Here is a 21,261-nt window from a genome sequence, read left to right as displayed (position 1 = left end):
AATTTAGATCTTTTGTAACAGTACCAGAAAATTCCCCAGATCTGAGTTTTTTGCATGCCATCTAATGGTTGCTTTTTTTATTTTTCCAGTAGGGATTCTTGCATTCTTCTTTAAATGTTCTAAACTATAAACAGTTCTTTTTAGGAGCAATGGATAGAGAATAGTCCTCTTAGCTTCTGTTCAGTGACTGCTACCAAATATTGCACTTTTAACTGTATAAAGTAGCTGCAGTCAGATTATCAAATTTTATCTTTGGTCTCATCTACATCAATGTGCACTAGAGGGCAATGATTTTGAAGGTGCACCAATGTGTTGCATGCTAATAGGCCCATGTAGATCCTGCCAGCACAAATTAAAAGTTCCCTTGTGCTCACCACTATGTTAATGCGAACCCTCACTACTTTACACAGTGCACCAGCGCAGTTTGACCTCACTCCGTATTGCTGATCACCACTGCAAGACCAAGTGAGTGTCACAAACACCTTTATCATGGATACCATATATCTGTGAATTTCTAGTGTAACATTCACTGTGGTAGCTAGGCATCAATATTGCAATAATCACTGCAATAGTATATTATTGCAATGTTTATTGCAATAATCATCTTTTCAATAAAATTAAAAAACATTTCCAGGTTCCTTTGTCCATAAATACAGAAATATGTCCCTTCCAAATGACATCCATCCAAGTTCCCTTGCAGTGAGTATTTGGAATGGGAGTAAAATGTTTGTTGGGAACTGACCTTTCTATCTTCTTGATTGACAGTTGCCTCTTCAGAGAGCCATCAGCATCATTTAAGCTCCACTCTAGCCTTTAACTCAGAGCTGAAATTGCCAGGCCCTCAGTACTGGTTCATGCTAAACAGATTCAGTAGAGCAGTTAATCACCTACACAGAAACCTGTTAAGAAATTAACCCTCAAAGGGGAAAGCAAAGTGCACAACATAAAACACTAATAGATTTCTACCCAGAAGATGCACAGGGCTCTAGTGTGTCAGTTCTAGGAAATTCAGGGTACAGCACACACACACAGACACACACAGACACACACACACACACACTCTCTCTCTCTCTCTGACTGCATGTGGAGTGGAGTGAAGTTTCTGTTAGCTGTATCTCCTTGCTGTTAGCTTGCTGTTTCCTGTTGGTAGCAAATGATGATTAAAAAGAACTTGTTCAGAAAACATCTTTCTTTATTGCAGGAACTGAGCTACACATCTGTGTTGAGCTCCTTGCAGATATTGGGTCAAATCTGTCCCTGGTATAACTTCGCTGAAGTCAACAGCATGTTATATGTAATTTCTAAGACTATGGGGATAAGGTAACACAAAGGATGAATTTGGCCTTTTGTGTCTGGAAGGTCTCCGAATAGGCCCAGTCCCGCAACAGAAGTCTCTCTTTCTGCCTTTCCTAATCTCTGTATGCCCTACCCAGTCCCAAGGAAGACAGTGGAAGCAGGGTAAGACCCAAGGTTTGATGGCTGTGCAATGATGTCATGTTCTCAGCCAGTTCAGACTAGACTGAGCCATCTCTGAGGAACTGCTTGCAACAGGAATAATTAGAAAAAACAAGGTGTAATATTCGCATTGACAATATTTGCAAGGAAATTAGAAGCTAGTCATTTGTTCTATATTCTGTCCCACTCAAAAGTAAAGCATTTATCTGAACTGTTTTTCTGCTTAATATGTGTATTGTATCTTAACAAAAGCCATTAGTTATAGTTCCCATGGGATTTCTCCCCCTATTTTACAGACCCAAGATCAGGAGAAGGTCCCAATTACAGCAGAATAGATTTATCATTTGGGAGGGACCAGTGAGCTGTTTGTTGAGAAGTCTGGCTTTGTGGTGATGCTACCACCTTTTCTAGGTTGGAAGCACATGGAGGTGGCAGAATGGCTTCAGCATTATTTCTCCAACGATTTGAAGAATTGTTTCATGGGTGTTCTCACTTCATTGGTTTCTCTGACCAAGGTTTGGCAGCTTCTAGCCAAAAGAAAAAGCAGTTACAAAAGTAAAAACAAATGCAGCCGAACATCAGCTGGTCGATCACTTGTGCTGCTGCTGTTACATTAAAAGACTTATATTTAATGCCAGGGACTCTTCTCCATGCAAGGGCTGCTGTGGATTAGACAGAAAATATGCCCCCCTCCCCAAGGTCCCACCCCCTGCTCCTCTGTTAAATGCCAGCTCTGCCTCTTCCCCTGAGGCCTCACCCGAGGGCCACATCGGAGGCCAGAAGCTGGAGGTGGGCAGAGTGGATGCACTGGCTAATGCCATGGTGTGGGTGGCCACAGCGCTCCCCTGTCTCTTGCGACTGCTCAGAGCCCAGGGGCTGTCTCTGTTCCTTGGCTCCTTTCTGCCCTTTGACTGCTCGCAGCCTGTAAGAGCCGACCAGGCCGGGGGGACCTGGCTCTTGGGCTGGCAGAGCCCTCGCGGGGGCAGCAACTGTAGAGGAGTGGGGCACAGAAGCCCAGTCTGGAGCAGGTCAGTCGGGCTGCTCTAGGGAGTTCTGGCCCCCTCCTGGGCTTACTTCTCTGCTGCTGCTGGCAGCGGCGCTGCCTTCAGAGCTGGGCCGCTGGAGAGCAGCGGCTGCTGGCCAGGTGTCCAGCTCTGAAGGCAGCGCCGCCACCAGTAGCAGCAGAGAAGTGTCTGTGTAAGGTTTGTGCTGGGAGGGGTGGCTATGTGTGGGCTAAAGCAAGTTTTGGGATGGAAAGTAAGCTTCCCTCCACCCCCCTGCTTAACACTTCAATATTTCTGAGACTTAGTCTCATCTGGCACTTACCAAATCCTTCACAACCTCACCCAAATATGATTTATCAAGCTTACCAGGATTCACTGACGAGCCTACTTCTTCTAATGCTGATTGACAAAGCATAATTTTATCTCTGAAATTCATCAGGTGTGGTAAAGCCTCTTGTTCTGACCATGAAACAAGAGGCTTAAGGCAAAGATATCAAATACTCCCAGAGTAAAGGAAGCCAAAGTCGAGATGAATAGGAACAAATCTGGAAATGTTCCAGTCCATTTTATTCAGTAAAAACTTTCAAACCATAGGGTCTAATGTTTAAGAGTATTTATCCAGGAAGGCTTAGCTCTCTGATGCAACGTCCAGTTTTCAGCTTTAGATTTTTACCCAGTGCTACTACTGCATCAGCTGAGTCACAAGAGGTGAAGTGACTTTTTTCCCCAAGGTACACTAGTCATCAGTGATTTAACTGGTCTTAGGACAAGGAATTTTTTTTTTAATCATTAAAGTAATTAAGGATGAATGTCACTCCAGTGCAGAGGGACCCAGAGCATGCAGCATACATCTTCTGCACTGAATCAGGCGGATCGCCCTTCACTGATCTGATTGGGGTGGGGCATTTTCTCAGCACAGCAGTGTTCCTAACTCTTTCTTTTTTAAATTATTCCCCCTCTTCCCCCCCCCCCCCCCCAAAATCCCATACAAGTGTGGTGTTACTCATTTCAGTGGGAATTACATATATGTCTATAATTTCAGTGGAATTTTTGGGTGGAAGTGTGTGTTTGTGTTTCCAAAAATAGTGTGTTTTGTCCTTTCGTTCTCAGGATGGTCCAGATTCTGAAAGAGGAAACCGGACAAAGCAGGAAAGTGCTTGGCTCTTCAGGTTATGGTATAGCTTTGATCACAAGTATCCTTTTAACAAGTATTGCTTAGCTTCAGGATATGGAAGCTAATGTAATGTTCAGTTTCTTTGCCATTTATAACTCTCTGGATTTATGGATTTGAAGATGGAGTTTTATAAAGGTCATTCAGCAGAGGACATTATAGATTTGGGGTACAATGCAGAAACTTGAACTTGCAGTTAATTTCCTCCATTATGGCACGTGGTATTTCACCCTTGTGTGGGGACAGAAGAGCTTTACTCAGAAAAGGAATTCTGCATCAAGAGCAATGATCAAATGTTCGAGGTCCAGAAAGTCAGTGATCCATTTTGCAAGACAATTCTCATTTTTGCTAGTGCCCAGAGACCAAACTAGCAGTCTAGTTCTTCCTGAACCTGTGTTCTCCAGCTCACTTACTTTGCTTTGAATAGCCATGCTGCTTCATTAGGATGGAGCCCTTATGGGATACCCTGTAGATGATATGAGATGTTTAGGACTCAGAAGTTCAGTCTGACTCATCCACCCTCCTACTCTAACACTCTGTCCAAGCAGAAGAAGTTAGTGGCGGGGGAAGGAGGAGTGGCACATGCACAGTTAGAGCATGCAGCAGCTTCCACGGAAGTCAGTGGGAGCTCCTGGGAGCCCAGCACTTTTGAAAAATCAGGGCGCTTATTTAGGAGCCTAAATATGAACGTAGGAGCCTAACTCTAGACACTCAGTGTTGGAAAGTCTTAGCCTAGGCTTCTTGACAGCTGTCCCTGTTCTTGGGTCACGTCCCATGTGGAGAGTTTATACTGAAGATTGAAAACACACGAGTGAACTCCTGCCCTCCAACATGTGCCACCCAAAATTCCTTATCTGTACCAAACGCAGAATTTGACCCCTATGTGTGTTACATACCTTTCTAAAACACCCTTCACTATGCTATTTGTGTGGTCTTGCTTTTCTTCCATGAAAAAGGGATGCCCCACAGTTGGAGCTTAGCTCTCCTGTCTCTCCTCCTTTCCAGTTCCTCTGATAGATGCCCGGGGCACTTGCTATACTTAATAACACAGCAAGTCTATTTTTTAAGCAGAGGGGTGGGGTGAGGGGATGACCCTGTGTCCAGATACATTAAGAAATAGCCAGGATAGCCGTGTGGCTTGCACTTGATTGGGACCTGGGAGACCTAGGTTCGGTTCCTGTTCTGCCACAGATTGCTTGTGTGACCTTGGGCAAGTCACTTAACCTCTGTGCCTCAGTTCCTGAGCTACAAAACCGGGATAATGGCACTTCCCTTTTGGGTGAGAATAAGAGCCATACGTGATTTTGAAGTGCTCAGACAATATGGTAGTGGGGCCAAAAGAAGTACCAAAGGATACTTCTACACAGCAGTGTAAAGCAGAGTGTTAGTGGGACTCCAGTCAGCTGACCCATGTCAGCAAACTGTGGACTTGAGCAACTACGCTGCATTTTAACCCTAGATTAAGGGATTTTCTGACTTGTACTCAAACTTGGGGCGTTGGCGTCCACACGGCAGTGCACAGACCCGAGTCAAAGTAACCCTGTTCCGGAGTGCCTTGCACACCTTCCCCCCTCAGTGTTGACACTCTGGCCCTACAAATGTGTTGTACTGTGGGAAAAATCTACTGCCCACCTTGTTTACTAACTGTGACGGTGCGATGGATGGGACTCAGGTGCCCATAAAGAGCACCCCAGTACATAATCACAATTAGCTCCTGTGGTGGCTGTCTCAGTAGAATGGCTGCAGTTTGAGAAGGCTTTATACTGATCTGCCATCTAATCTGAGAATTGACTCTCCACCTCTAGGCTGAGTCACACTGCCAGGGATATGCCCTTGTATCCCTATAATTAGGACATCCGTGTCCAGGCCTGTCAAACTATTAACATGAAACTTTGCAATTCTTAATTTTTAAACTGGGCTGTTCAATGAAGGGGTTTTTGTTTGGTTGTTTTTATTTATTTTTGTCTGTTTTGAAGTTTGACATAAAATGAAGGTTTCAGAGGGAAAACACCCCACCAACCACCCACACACACACTTTGGCCGCTGCTGGCTGCGGAGCAGTGAAGTGCATCCCCAGGGCTTGATGTGCAGTGTGCTCCAGCACCCCCCAGGGACCCCTTATCTCTGCTTCCATCGCACCCTGGAAGGCAGGGCTCAGGGATTCCCAGGAAGCTGTGGGGAAGTTTTGGGGCTGGCTCCTACCCACCACCTTCAAAGTGCACACTACCTGGGTGCCTCTGCACATGCAGCCCCAGAGAGGGCAGGGAAGGCCCAGGAGCAAGGGACAGAGAACAGAGTGGGACCAACCCCCAACACTCTGGCAGCCGGGAGCCACCTCCCACCTGTCAGCTTTGCTCCCTGCTCCAGGCAAGCTCTGTGCAGCAATGAGGAGGAGCTGGAGCTGTCACCAGAGAAGAGCAGGAACAGGAAGCGTGCTCAACCTGGCAGGAGCTGTCTGCAGCGCTGCTCCTCTGCTGCCGGGAACTCTGGGATACATCTGGAGGACTTCCGGGACCCGAGTCAAGCTGAGGTTGTGTGCACACAGGAAAGCAATAGGGCTCAGAACCTGTGGTCCAGTGTAACATGGGCTTGGACCCTCCAGCCCTGCAGCGTCCTGGGACTGTAGGTCCAAACCCTATGTTAGCACAATTGGTGTGTGGATGCAAGATAGGTTAGGCTCGAGCCCAGGCTTACATTGATGTACAGACATAACCTAAGGGAGCACAAACGCTAATTTGTTGAAATACTTGTAAATGTGTGTAATCCTTAAGATACAACTTTTCAAGTGGTTGGAGCCTCTGTCAAAGTATCAGTAGGTCAATTTTTAGGCCAAGCTACTTTGATAGTACTGCTACTTAGCATTTTTTTGTGAGACTCACTGTGAAGAGAGCTGGGAAATAATTCAGAGTATGTGGTAGTGATTAACTGCCTTTTAAGAAGGAAGCAGAAATGACTAAACTACCCCCTCTCCCTCCTCAAGGTCTGTGCCTTTGTAAACTAGGGTTGGCTGGCAGTGTTTATTTCCTCTTGTCTGCCCCTGGCACAAGCACAGCAGATGCAGGAGAGGGAAAAGCATTAATTTAGAGCAGTTTTGTTTGCTCTGTTACAGTTGAATTTTGAATGTAAGAGATTGGCTTTTAATGCACTTGTTTTCTCAGTAGCAACTAGTGGGCTGGGGAAAGATCTTTGCAGGATTTGTGCTGATGAAACATTGGAATTCAGAAATAGAATTTCTTATTGCTATTGGCTTTTTTTAGTTTCACAAAGTGCACGGTTAAAATGTAACCTTCAGCACCTGTGATTGGGTAGGGAGCATTAGGTTTCTGGTGGGTACAGTTCAGTACAAATGTTACCTGTTTAAACTGGGCTCATTTAGAAGCCTGTCACCCCTGAACCCCAGGTTTAAAGTAGTCTCAGGATAGCTCTCTCAATAAATCGTTTCAGAGTAGCAGCCGTGTTAGTCTGTATCCGCAAAAAGAAAAGGAGTACTTGTGGCACCTTAGAGACTAACAAATTTTGTTCGTGTTTCACAAGTGAAAAGGAGATTCTTCTTCTTTGAGTTATGGTCCCTGTTGTATTCCACTAAGGGGTTACACATAGGTGTCCTCCAAATTCACGACCGTGGAAATGGTGTCATGGACCATGAAATATGGTCTCCCCTGGTCCCCCACCACCCAGCTCTGAAGGGAGAGTAGCAGCTGCTGGCCAGGTGCCCAGCTCTGAAGGCAGCACTGCCCTCTAGCAGCTGTAGGGAAGTAAGGGTGGCAATAAGATGGTGGGCAGCAGCCACCACTCTCCCACCACCCCAGCTTCCGGTAGAGCCAGTGCAGAAGTAAGGCTGGCAATACCATGACCCCCTAATAAGCTTGTGACCCCCCCCCCTTTGGGTCTGGGTGTCTAATTTTGAGAAATGCTGTGGAGAAATCACACATTTCACATGGGTTGGTCACCGCATAAATAGCAAATGTCATGGTTGTGTAACACATCCACAAAATTTGCTATTTATTCCATGACCAACCCATGAAAATTGTGTGATTTTCTCTGTGATTTAAGTAGACCCCTAGTTATATGAATGGCTCTGCATTTGGAGTCAGATTTTGAAAGATGTAGTGTCTGTTGGTCCATGCATGCTGCCTGGCTTCGTCTCATGGTTTTGTCCCAGGCAATAAAGGGCAGGGCAGACCAACCACACCCTCAGTTCTTTCTCACCGCTGCATAGTCCGAGTCAGAGCCTCTATTGTTCTCTTGGCCCTTGTGATGCATTTTCTAAAACACAGATAAGTCTGTTTTTATTCTTGTATTTTTGTTGTTTTTTGTAGCCATTTTTAGGATTTAAGGAATTTGGGATGCCGTTTTACTGGCCTCCCATTTCTCTCCCCAGCACCCACACCTGGGTACTGCATTATGCTGAAGTTGGCAAGGTTCAAGTGCTGCGCTTCCTGCCCTCGCTTGTTCTCAGTCAGCAACGAGCACCAGCGCTGTCTGGGTTGCTTGGTTCTTAGTGCCATACTAAACTGAGCCGCTCTTAGAAATTGTTTCATTGCGGATTGTGGGAGAACGTGTCCGTCCTTCCTGAGCCCCTCTGCAGAATGTCCTTAGCCTGCCAACACAGAAAACTACAGCGCTTCCAGATGTGCATGCTCTTCTCTTCTGTCTGTTCCAGATGGTGCCCAGATATGGACCCACCTATTGTTTCATGAATGATTGGGAAGAGAGTAGTCTAGCCCATTGCTGGAAGCATGTGGGAGGCGAAAGGATTCCAACAGGATCATGGGAGATTCACTAAAGGGAAAAGTCTTTTTCCACTTCGGTGTGTTTACATTTTTTTAAGCAAAAAAAAAAACTAAACAGATTTTTCTGTCAGTGTAATCAATTTACACAGAGGACTTGAACTGGCTATGCATCAATGACTGGATTGTTTATACTAAAATGTCTTGTTTTTACAGGGGTTTTCAAGCACACATCTGTTTTCCTTAATTGTTTGTTTTTTTTAAGTTATTTAAAGCCCATTCTCACCCATAGTGGCCCTCCGCTAACCACAACCCTTCCAAGTTGCTGTGGTCTGCTGGCCCGCTGTTTGACTACTCCACAAGTTTATGATGTAAGTATAACGGCTAAGTATTAACTTCGTTTTTCTACCTTCCACTAAAAAGTTTCCTTTACAGGACAAATTACACAACTTAAAAGATGTTGCAACTGGTGCTTTGTGCTAAGTATGGTAGCAAAAGGTTTGAAACCCAATCCATAGGGCACTATCTTCTGCTGGTATAAATCAGAGTCACTTCAATGGCGCTACACTGACTTACATCAGCTGAGAATTTAGCCTATGATGTTTTCAAGTCGTACACAAATAGTATTTACATTTCATGATATTAGGAGACCATGAAGCCCAGTCAGCAATCTATCTACTGTTCAAGTATCCCTTCTGGTTTTAAATACAAAATGATTAAGACCAGACCAAGATTTCTGTTCATTATTTTTGGGGTTCCATTTTAGTGTCCCTTAGGACAGCCAAATGATCCACAGACAATCTGCAGAAATTGGTAAAACACTTCCTTCTCCTCATTTCCGTGCTTTATTAAGGTTTTATTTAAAAATAATTCATGAATTGTTAATAATATTTATAGATTGATGGACCAACAGGTCAGTATGCTGCTTTCATAACTTTTAAAATAACCAGCACCTTCTACTGATGCTCTTGAAACAATCTAACTCGTACTCCTCAAGTTGAATTTGCTTAGAACATCTGTTAACGCTTTATAAATTGAACCTAAGTATTAAATGTGACCGAATTTAAACTTGCAGGTTCTCCAGTGTTTAAATGTGGGTGTCGTACTATGTACTCTTGACGCAGTCTCTTAAGAACTCTCCTGTTTCTAGTAAAGATTTATAACCCTCCACCAGAAGTTTTGAAAAACTTTCTTTCACTGTCTCTGCACACGTTAGAAATTCATTTTTCATTTCAAAGTCAAACTTTAGACCTAAAAAAGTTTGTGAATTCCCATGACGCTAATTGCTCTCTGTCAGTAGGTATTAAGAGTGGCATTGTTCCCATCATAGGCTTGACATTGGGAATCTTAAAATAGGTTTTAGGCTGGAAGGCTTCCATCAAACCAATTAGCATACTGTTAGCAGCCCTTTTATGATTTCATAGATTATTATAGTTCAGCTTCAGCTTTTATCCGTTAACCAAGGATTTAACTAGTTGAGTGTGCAGGTCTTGGATTTCATTTAGCTCTGTAATCTGGCTTTATTTTCTACTTATTCTTGTACATAATTTAAACTTCCAGTTAAAAAGATAAGTAGCTAGTAGTGCATTTGAATCAGTACAGTTTTTTTGGCTTTCTTCTTGGGGCATTACCCTAATCAGCTGATTTACTGTTTATATAACAAAAACTCTCATGAGGATGCAATTTTTAATCTGCAAGCCATATTGCTTAGCTGTGTAACTCTTGTACTGTAAAAAGCAATACTGTGAAACTATCACTCTTTCCATCCTTGACTGGCCAGCAGTCGAGAGACTTGGCCACCTCCCTGGTACTGGAGGCTTTTCCCACAGTTGCAAAGACTAGCAACAGGAAAAGGCTCTCACAGCAGTGAAAGGTTCAGCCTTTCCCCATTGCCTCCCCCCTGCCAGAGCCTTTCACTGACATGTATGCCACACACAGCCATGTGGACGTGGTATGCTTTTCACTGTTGTACAGTGGTAGGTGGTACAGATGTAGCCTTGGCATGTTCCTAAATTTAGATTTAGAAAAAACCTAATAATCTTTAAGCTTTAGCCACTCTGCCAGATCTCTGAACCCCAGAAGTGAGCTGTAGCTCATGAAAGCTTATGCTCAAATAAATTTGTTAGTCTCTAAGGTGCCACAAGTACTCATTTTTCTTTTTTTCATGGTAACACAGGTGCTCTGATACTATGGAGACCTGTGGCCTCAGTACCCAGGGAGAGAAAATCACCATACCATCTCTAAAAAAGTGGCACCAACAAACTTTTTGTATTGGGCAAAACTCTCGTTTAGGGAGTGCTCTGCCCACCTATCGGTACTGACAATGTACCACGGACCCTCCTTTGTGGTACCAAATGAACCCATGGTACTGCATGAGCTCTGGTACCCTGGAGACCTGGGATTGGGGAAGAACCACAATCCCCATTACTTGGTACCAGGACCCTGGTATCGAGCACATCCCGCAGCTGAGTGAGGGGGATGTCTCCGCTTCTGGGGAGCCCCCCAGGTAAGTGCCGCCCAGAGCCCGCCTCACCCCATCCCATGCCCCTGCCCCCTCCCTCACCCAAACTCTGCTGCTGGAGTGGGGAGGGGCATGGTGGACCAAGACTGCCCCAGCAGTGGCCAGTGCGCCTGACACAGGGGCTGCCTGGGCTGCCCCTAAGCCAGCTGCACCGGCTGTTGCAGAAGTCATGGAAAGTCACAAAATCCATGACCTCCATGACAATCTCGCAGCCTTAATTATACAACATGGTAAATAGGAGTGACTGGCTTACCTCACCTAAACAATTAATTAATTAATCACATCCTTCTCCAGTCCCGAGTAACCTATGTTTTATATCATCTGTGGATTTTGCTACCTCACCATTCACCTGGGCTAGTAGACCATTCTCCATCTAATCTGTTTTTTAGTGGAAAATTGGATTTTCAGCTAGATGAAGTTTTCTGTGTAGTATCTTCCTGTAGAAAATTTTGGTATTTCAATTAACAATGGAGCCACAATACAACAGTCCTGTGCTCCCATTCTCCTCTCCATTCAGGGCTCTCTTGCTGAACTACACCTCACATAATTACGGTTAAGATTTTTGTCATGGTTGTTTTTAATAAGTCACTGACAGGTCACGGGCAATAAACAAAATTCATGGAAACCCGGGACCTGTCCGGGCAGGGAAATGGGGAGGGCTGACAGCTCAAGCCCCGCCGTGCAACTGAAACCAAAGAAGTCAAAAGTCTGTTAGTCATGGAATCTGGGTCCTCCATGATGAAATCATATCCTTACACATGATGCACTACAGGCCATGATTTCTATAACACATCACCTCCCATCGCCAGAAGTGGAGAAAGTGGTGCCTGATAGGAGATGTAGTCTAATAGTCAGCCTAGCCGGCAGTGGAGAATGGGAGCATAAGACACTTGAACTACAACTTCCATGAGGCACTGTGTTCCAGTCTGAATGCACTACTTTCTCTTTTCATAGTGATCAGCGGAGGTGGTATCATAAGAGTCATGGAAAATGTAGTCTGTCAGAGAGCCCAGCCCATAGAGGAGAATGAGAGTATGACATCTGAATTACAAGTGCCATGAGACTCTCAGCACTATTTAAATCAAAATATTTGTTTTTCAGCTGAAATATTTCACCAAAATGTCAATTTTCTACAGAAATTTCAAAAAAAAAATAATTCCATTTTGTGGGGGAGGTTGCTGTTTTCTGACCAGCTGTACTGTTCACTATTTTCCAATATCATATTGAACACTGGTTTCAACACAGAACTTTATGGTCCTTTGACCCATTTTTCTGCATTGGAAATTAGCCATTATTCCTACTTTCTGTTTTCCCTAGCAGTTCGTTGCATCTCACCCCATGATGACTGAGTGTATTCATAGCCTCTTGTGAATCGGTTTCTTAAAGGATTTATGGAAGTCAAAAGAACTAGAAGTTTATCTGAGCTGCTATCATGATCTGTGGGGGTTTTTTTTATGTCAGTTAAATTAATTTACCTTGTGCTCAAGTAGGCTATACTGGCTTAATTCTCAGGATTGCCTTCAGTGCTCTTTAACTCACTCACTCACACACTAACACACACATGCCCTGCTTTCCAGTCTGGTAGATGGTTTTAATATGTTCATTTTTGTTACCGAGTCACCTCATTCTTAAATTTCTTTAAGAACTCCTCTTGGATGTACTGCATCTGGTGCTGGTGACTTGTTAATTTTTATCAGTTTGCACATCCCTCTTTTGACATTTCCTCCCCTTGCCCCCGCCCAATCTTCAACAGAGCCTGGAGTAAGTGTATCTCTCTTTTGTAGTAATGACTGATTCCTGTGTAATGTTGAACAAGTCACTTCACATGTTCGCATTTGTATCTGTAAAATGGGGATAGTAGTACTAATCTATCACATGCGTGTTGTGAAACTTAATATTTGTAAGTGCTTTGTTATTGTTCATTTTCCTTGGTAATCTTGCTTGCTGTTTTTCTTTAGATTTTATACCCCACTTCATAATTTAGCATATTGGCTAACAAAAAATTAGCCTAGATTTTTAGACTCTTGTACTATTAGCTTTCTTTTATAATTCTATTTTGCAGTGACTCTTCAGTGCTAAGAACCAACCATATTTGTTCCAGGACTCAGGTTTTTAAACCTCAAAAAATCTACATTTTATAGCAGTAGCTTTACAGGGAACAGTAAGGTGATGTTTAACCACTTGGTTTAAAGTTTTAGCTTTTACTTAGGCTAGACTTTCAGAATTTAGTAGTTCAGGTTTTTCTAGTATATCTTGGCTGTTAACCAGAGGTAAAAGTAAGCCAGTACGGTGTAACGGCTTCCCCAGGAGGCAATTTAAAGGGCCTGGGGCTCCCAGCAGTGGCTGGAGCCCCAGGCCCTTTAAATTGCCTCCAGAGCTGCACTGCTGGAGCCCTGGGGTAGCAGCCGTGGGGCTCCAGTAGCTATTTAAAGCGGTTCCCCTGCTTCTACCACCCCAGCCCTTTAAATAGCCACTGGAGCCTCACCGCTTCCCCAGGGCTCCGGCGGCTAATTAAAGCACTGGGGCAGTAGAAGCAGGGGAGCCCTGGGCCCTTTAAATAGCCCCTGGAGCCCCAGGCTGCTGCTGCTATCCCAGGGGAAGGAGAGCACTTACCTTACAAGGTGGGCTGGGGCTGGCTCTGGCTCTGACCCCCTCAGCCCCGCCCACTTCTGCCCTAGGCCCTGCCCCTTCCGGGGGCCAGAGCTGGCCCCAGTGTACTGGTAGGTCACTCCACTTACTTTCACCCCTGCTGTTAACTCTTATGTATTGACTGATAAGTGTAGATCCCTTCGTTCAGCTATTTTAAGACAATGAAAAGAGAATATTAACCAAGTGTTACTGGATGCTCTTTTGTTTCAGAATCAGGAGCAGCTTCGAGAGGAGGACTCAGATTTTATTCTGAACGACGGTGACCTCACTCTCACATATGGTGATATGACAATAACTGCTAATGGCTCTTCTGGCTCCCGCACTGCTACTACTAGCCTCGATGGCAGGAAAACAAAAAGTAGTTCAGAGGAGGCATTGGAACATGAGCTGGGAATGGGAGACCATGAAGTTACAAGCAGGGGCACCCGACTAGTATTTCCTTTGGAAGACAATGCATGACTACTGCCGCAGTAAAAATACAGCTGTCGCCCTGTGGATGGATCAAGGAAGACTGCAGCCCCAGCATCACTTTAGGTGGGAATGTTGCTTACTGAATTGAACTACCCTGTCTGTTTGTAAGTGGTTTTACTAAAGTCCGAAGACACCAACCTTGACTTTTTTTTTTCCAAGATGCTGACAGTGAGTTTTTAAATGTCAAAACTAGAGAAATGGGAAAATTGGTCAGTCTCCTCACAAAACTACATACTGAATCTAAGTAGATTAGCATGCTGCAATTCTCTTGTTCAGTTGCAGCACCTTTCTGAGAAGAGGTATGTGAAAATGTTACCCAGCAGAACCAAGCTAATTCAGGCTGGGTGGAGTTCTAATTTGGCTTGGGAATAAGGGAGGGAAAACCCAAACAAAAGTCTAGTTATTCTGAGACTTAAAGGAATGGGTGCATGTCTGATTTTCAGCAGGTCCAGTGTTCAACTGCTCTCTAGAAAACTTGAAACTATGTATAAAGGGGAACAGTATGTACTAGGAGTACAGATGCATGAATGCAACACTTCTGGGATTTGTTACTGTATGACAAACTGCATTGAATTACTTCAGGAAAAAGGGAAAACAGTACAACTTCCTCATTGGCAACATATAGTAGGTACAGTTTAGAATAATTCAGTATTTAAATAGGGAGGCAGTGAATGCTGTTTAGCCCCTTAGCTTTGGGCAACTTGAGTATTACTATTCACATATTTTCCATCACATCACAAGAGAAAACTTCTTAGTTTCCAAGACTGAAATGATAGCACCCTTATCTAGGCTCTCTGATTTTAAAAAACCACTTGTTCTCTCATTAGGTTATTAAAAATCAGATGAAGAACCTGGAACCATATTTTTTTTGATGGAGATAGAGCAGATAGTGATATTACTTGCAGTGAAGCTAGAAAACAATATTGAACAGAATATGGAACCTTGTGGTTTCATACTGAGATGGGAAGTATCCCTGGAATCTGCTTCAGTTGCCTGTTAGGTGGGATGGTTTAAACTGCAAATGTTTTTACTTAAAGGGGAAGATAAAACTATAAATTTAACCATTTGTGGTTATTACATCTGAAGAAAGGTGTTTCTATTCATTCTCTTTTGCATAGTACATGTGGACTTTCAGCAAGGCATTGCACAATATATAAACTGTGCAAGTGGCATACACTAGTCCCATCTGAAAAGGGAAAAATGTATTTGCCTAGTACTTGGCCCATTTTCATGTAGACTTGCTTTAACTTATTGCTTAAGGCTTTTTAATTCCCAGCTCAGTAGCTATTAATGACCTCTGGTGTATTAAAGCAAATAATTGAAATCTATTACCTCCTAAACAGAAGCTCAGCTACTGAAAGCATGCTTTAAAATGGTGTAAAGTTACCCTTTCATGTCTCAAAAGGGTTTAGAAAATGTTATTTTTTTAAACTGGCATTTTGTGGCCCACTATTAAAATGTAATGCAATATATCAGTTTGCTAAAGTGCATTTTTTTAACTTGCCACTTCAGTTTGTTCCTTTCCCATAAAATTATGTATGAATAAAAATCCATTCTAGTTCTTCCTTAAGTGACTGGTTCAACTAAACCATGGGCTAACTTTAAAATTACAAGTTCCAACTGCACAGCAGCTCTTAGATTGTCTAGTTTGGTTTATTTTAACTACAGTGATCTACCTCCTACTCCTTCCCTCTTGAAGACAAATTATTGATCTCTCTGAAAGAATCAAATTAATGACTATGCATCATGGGGCAAGACTGTAAGATTTCTAAAACTAGGCCTGCCACTTCTGTGGCAGAATTGGAAAGGTTATACAGTCCAGCTGCTCCCTTCTTCAGTAGTTCAGAGATGAAAAGTTCAAGCATCCTGCTGATAGCACTTCAAGCAACAGACCACGTAAACAGTCTGGCACTCTGCTCCCACGATTAGAAGGGATAGCATTGTGTGTGAGCACTCACTATCTTTGCTATTCCAGGACTTGCTTCTTAAATACTACCATGGGGGAAATTGCTTCTTCTGGAGTGATGAAAATGGTGTTTATGCTTGATAACTTTAACTCTTCAGAGCCTGCTGCATTACTCTTTTGGAGTGATAAATCCTAATAATGTCAGACATTTCCTTTTGTAAAAACTTAAATCCTTAGCCAACCTCAGAATGATGCAAACTGCTTTTCAGATTTTAGAGAGCAGAACCTGTCCAAATCCAATAGACTTGCCCATCTCTGGAGTCAGGCAAACCTTTATATGCAATTCAAGACAGGCTAAAAGCTGTCAAAGACTATTAGAGACAGAGTGGGTGAGGTAATATCTTTTATTGAACCAACTTCAACAAACTTGCCCCTCTCACCAACAGAATAGTTGGTCCAATAAAGAATATTGCCTCACCCACCTTGTCTCTAAAATCCTGGGACCTACAAGGCTACAACATGGCATACAAGAAAAACTATAGTAGCTCAAAGCATTTCAAAAATACTATAACAAAATACCAGAGACTGAGACTTTCAAAATTACCATTTTCTACTGCAAGACTCGCTCCAAGTTTTAGCACCATCCTGTACCAGAATGCTTCCAATAGCAGAGTTAAGACTGAGCATACTTAAAATGGAGTTAAATCTGAAATGCTAATCCTGAAAGAGGGGGCCTAGTACCTTTCCTCTTAGTGTTTCATTCCTTAGCCCTTAACTTTAAAAACTAATGTAAAAAGTCATCTTGCAGCAAAGTTGTCTAGTACAGACAAAAAGAAAAGGAGTACTTGTGGCACCTTAGAGATTAACAACTTTATTTGAGCATAAGCTTTCATGAGCTTATGCTCAAATAAATGTTAGTCTCTAAGGTGCCACAAGTACTCCTTTTCTTTTTGCGGATACAGCCTAACACCGTGCTACTCTGAAACCTAGTACAGACAGTTGTCTGAAAGGGATAACTTAATTATGCACCCTTAAAAGGAAAGGGTCTTTAATTATAAGTTATACTTTAAAATAGTGGTTCTCAATCAGAGGTACATTTACTCCAGGGGGTACATCAACTCTTCTAGATATTTGCCTAGTTTAGGCTACATAAAAAGCACTAGAGAAATCAGTACAAACTAAAATTTCATACAGAAAATGACTTGTTTATACTTCTCTATATAATATACGCTAAAATGTAAGTGCAATATTTATATTCCAGTTGATTTAAATATAGTAAAAATGAGAAAGTAAGCAAGTAGGTGTGCTGAGACACTTGTATTTTTATGTTTGATTTTGTAAGCAAGTAGTTTAAGTGAGGTGAAACTTCAGGGAATGCAAGACAAATCAACTTTCTGAAAGGGGTACAGTAGTCTGAAAGGGTTGAGAGCCACTGCTTTAAAGCAATGAAATGAACTTGGTTCTTTCATTTTCAGTTTTGACTTCAACCTTTCTTCCCAATTTGGACTTCAGAATGAATCAAAGCTAAAATGAACTTGCAGCACCAACCACTTGTTACTATGGAACTCATTAACCATTACAGAAAATTACTCTTTAATAGGTTTTCTTTAAAAACTAAAAACTCACAAGAAACCTTTAATCTTTAACATGGCATGTTTTACATTTTCAGCCGGTGCTCAGATTCTTCTCATTCGTAGTTCATGTGCTTTCAATTTACCTTGTACTGAAATTTTGCTCTAAATGTGAAAATCCTTTTCATGGAACAGGGTAACGAATTTTAACTTCATACCAGTACTGAAGCTGGGTTGTTAGGCTAGAGCGTGACTTAGACATACAAACAGATGTAGTAACAAAACTATGGAAAGTTACTGAAATTCTTTTTCCCCTCCTCCCCCAAGCTTGCTCTGAGTCTCTGAATGGAAATCATAGTTTGACTGATAAGCAATAAGGCAACCCCATACATTAGTATCTTAGTTAGCAGGAAGACCCTCTCTTAAATTTCACTCTGATCTAACAGGTGTGAGTTGCTGAGTCAGACAACCTACAAAATGTAAGATCACTTCATTGTCTGATACCTGTATCAAGGATGTGCCTGACAGCTGCCTGTGCATTATGCTTTTACAGCAGTAGCGTAATGTTAAGATAGTGGTGTCAATTCAATATTTAAACTATGGCTTACCCAAAGTCCATGTACCTGTGGTTCAGGGAATGGACTATGGAATTTGCTTAAGAACCGAGTTTACTGACTAAAAGTGCTTCACCTCTCTAGCCATTAACACAATTAATTATTTTTAGTACTTCGAGTCAGCATGAGCTTTGTCCCAAATGAGATAGACAAAGTTAAGACTATAATCGTCTCTAACGCTCCACAGAAGCTAATGTACCAGTTGTGTTGGGGAAAACTGTTTTGCAGCTACTTAACGTCCCATGTAAAAATCCTTAACATTCACTCAAACCTGGAAAAGCCATTGTAGTAAATTACCCAGTCCTAGTACCTGAAAAGTCTACGACCCTAGCTAACCCTTGCTTGGTGTGCTCATATGTCTGCTGAAAAAATTATGGAAGTGCTTTCAGTGGGGTCATGTGGAAGGATGTAAAAAATAAATCTCAAACTTCTGCTTTTAACGACTATGCTTGTTTCTTTGCTCCAGTGCTAGTAGGTGTGAAACTAATTCGTTGTGACACTCTTGTACAAAAAAACCCAACTTTACTACCTCTCTTGCACAACTACATTAGTCTTATCTACGTCACTTACTAGTGGAATTTATACATGTGGATTACATGCAAACAAAATCTGTTAAAATCACTAAAGTTGCAAGGACAAGCTCTTGTGATAAGAAATGCTACAATTAAGGTTCCTGTGACCTTAATTTGACCCTCGTGTGTATGCATGGCTAGTTTAATTATAACTTTTTTTTCCTACAGAACCTCTGCCTCATTCAGTGCACTCAATGTTGTATTTTATCCCCATTGTACAGTGTGTGGCCCCATGTCTGATTTAGTGCACACTATCAAACCTGGCTCTGAGGACAAAAAATTATTTCCTCATGGGCTTTTCTATGGCACCTATTGCTAGAATATGAGTGAGTCACAAAAACTCTGAGCACAATAGATATTAACCCAGTTTCACAGATAGTGGATACTTAATCGTAATCTTTGCTCTGTTCCAATTGTGGGTGCCTAACTTGACACCTATAACCTGATATGTCAGAGTACTTCATATTATATTAGCATTTTAGTTGTTCAAAGCACAGCTCCCCTTGACTGACTTCAAATGCAGCTGTGAGTGCTTCCTCCCACATGCTGCCTGGGTACCAGTAGAGGGGTCATAGGGTACAGGAAAGACACATTCCCCCAGTTCCAGTACCTAACCTAGAACAAGCAGGAGCACCTGTTGCAAGGAAATATCTGCCTTTGCCATGTAGTGTGAGTGGGAGGGAGCTTTGGGAGGATGGCCCAGGCAGAGCCTAGTCATCAACACTAGGGGCTGAGAGAGGCTCAAATATGCTAAGCAAGGAGAGAATCTAGATTTTTAGCAGCTAAAATTTAAGTATGAGCATGTGCTAACTGCCATTTTTGAAAGGTGTATATATAACTTGGCCACCTTTGGACAAACTTTTGTAAGGATGGCAAAAGGCCCAACCCCTGCCCAAGTTAAAGTCCTTGCTCCACAGGATTGGGGCTCTAATTTTTTCAAAGAGGTCACTGGAGTTTTGAACAGTGAAAAATGTATTTTCCCCCCTAACTTTGTTCTCTAAAACAGCTGAACCATCTTGGTGAAATTTTCCAAAAAGATTTCAAGCCGAGGTAGAAATCCAGCATGGAACATTTTAGCCTACATGCTTACTGTTTGGCAAAGGATCACAACTGAAAACAAGGGGAAGTGCTGGGTACCCTTAATAGGTGGTGGTACCAGTTCTACCTTTAATAACTACAGGGCCCAGTTCTGTAAGCTTACACATGCACATAGCCCCATTGAAATGAGAGGGGCTCTTTGTAAGGGAGGGTTTGAAGGACTTAGGGAAGGGATAGCTCAGTGGTTTAAGCATTGGCCTACTAAACCCACAGCTGTGAATTCAATCCTTAAGGGGGCTATTTAGGGATTGGGGCAAAAATTGGGGATTGGACTATCCAACCCTGATATTCTATGATTCTTCATAATTTCAGTTTAAAAAAACCTACAATCTTTCTTCACACACTAATGATCAGAGAAGTGGTTATTCACTTAAAAAAATTCATTATCTTTGCCTCCAGAGAAAGGTTCAGTTGCCTTTTGGAACTTGTTTTGAAGTTATAACTCACCACTAATAACTTGCTCCAACTCCATTTTGGCAGAGTCCCTGCTTCTGCACATGAGTGAGAATGGAATTTAAGTGCTTAAAAAAAAAAAAAGTTAAGCTTGTAAGATAGGAAAAAGGCCTGTCAGAGTGAAATCTGTATTCAATGAGTCATCTAGTAGCCATTTACTTTCTCAAAATATTCAGCTCACAGGCCAAAGAGGCTCAGTGGAATGTGAGTAGTGGGAGTAATACCCTTCATGTATATGGCCTAAAGTCCCAGAGAACAGAGAGAAGAGGGTGGGAAGGGGAATCCAAGGAAGCCAATATAACATCTTAGAAAGATCCAGTTCAAACTTCAGGGAGTGAAGCAGACCAGAACAGCTCAGTAACAAGAGCACGATTCTCATATAACCAGTGTGCATTGTAGGGCTAAGGGACATTAGAAAGAGGATTTGTTCTTCTTTTGAAAATACTGTTTTAGTAAGACAGGTTTGCAGTATGATGTAGCTTAATATCCTTCCACTGTATTGTAAGATTTAAGCTTGTGGAAGAAAGTTTAAGATTCCATCTGATACAAATCCAAATACATCTAAAGTGGGTTTTTTATGCCATTATGTAAAATAAGATTAGAAAAAATAAGCCTAAAAACCAAAAGAGGGAAAATTTGAAGGAACTGGTAAATTACAAAGCCAGAGAAATGGCTTAGATATGCAGTTTTAATATAGAAATACTGCTGGAAAAAGTCATGCTGTGCTTAAAACTGAAGTCCTAAAGTCAGCAGAATTCCCATTGAACTTTAATACATTTTTTTGCCAGAGGAAGGACTGCAGGATTCAATACACATTAAGGGGACAACATGAGGAATTTACTTGCAGTAACAACTCTTCCCCTTCTGCCACTTGACGTAAGAAATGAAATAGAAAAAATTCAAACTTCAGCAATGGCTTCCATGTACATGTAAGGGTTAGGAAAGTGGCTTTAATTACACTGCAGATTGTTTCTGAAGAATTCAAAGAACAGCTGCCCAAAGCTACACCAACCCAACTCTTAAATCAGTATTTACTATGGAATGAC

The 21,261-nt window shown here is 42.3% G+C and overlaps 1 protein-coding gene across 6 annotated transcripts in view; it reads left to right on the top strand.

The window, feature by feature from the left end:
- SLC9A7 (solute carrier family 9 member A7) overlaps positions 1 to 15,552 on the top strand; it is a 111,096-nt gene extending 95,544 nt beyond the window's left edge. For 2 of the 6 annotated variants that reach the window (XM_038401387.2, XM_038401377.2), the window contains 3 exons: positions 3,570 to 3,652; positions 8,626 to 8,731; positions 13,741 to 15,552. In XM_038401387.2, coding sequence (XP_038257315.1) covers positions 3,570 to 3,652; positions 8,626 to 8,731; positions 13,741 to 13,989 — 438 coding nt within the window. In that variant the 3' untranslated portion in view covers positions 13,990 to 15,552. Of the gene's footprint in view, positions 1 to 1,201; positions 1,459 to 1,866; positions 2,050 to 3,569; positions 3,653 to 8,625; positions 8,732 to 13,740 lie in introns of those variants that run through there. The other 4 variants (XR_006275015.1, XR_006275005.1, XR_006274994.1 and 1 more) reach the window with 4 other exon arrangements.
- Positions 15,553 to 21,261: the final 5,709 nt, after the last annotated feature.

Source organism: Dermochelys coriacea, chromosome 1 (assembly GCF_009764565.3).
Source record: "Dermochelys coriacea isolate rDerCor1 chromosome 1, rDerCor1.pri.v4, whole genome shotgun sequence".
NCBI classification, from domain to species: Eukaryota; Metazoa; Chordata; order Testudines; family Dermochelyidae; genus Dermochelys; species Dermochelys coriacea.
This window is presented reverse-complemented; position numbering and strand designations above follow the sequence as displayed.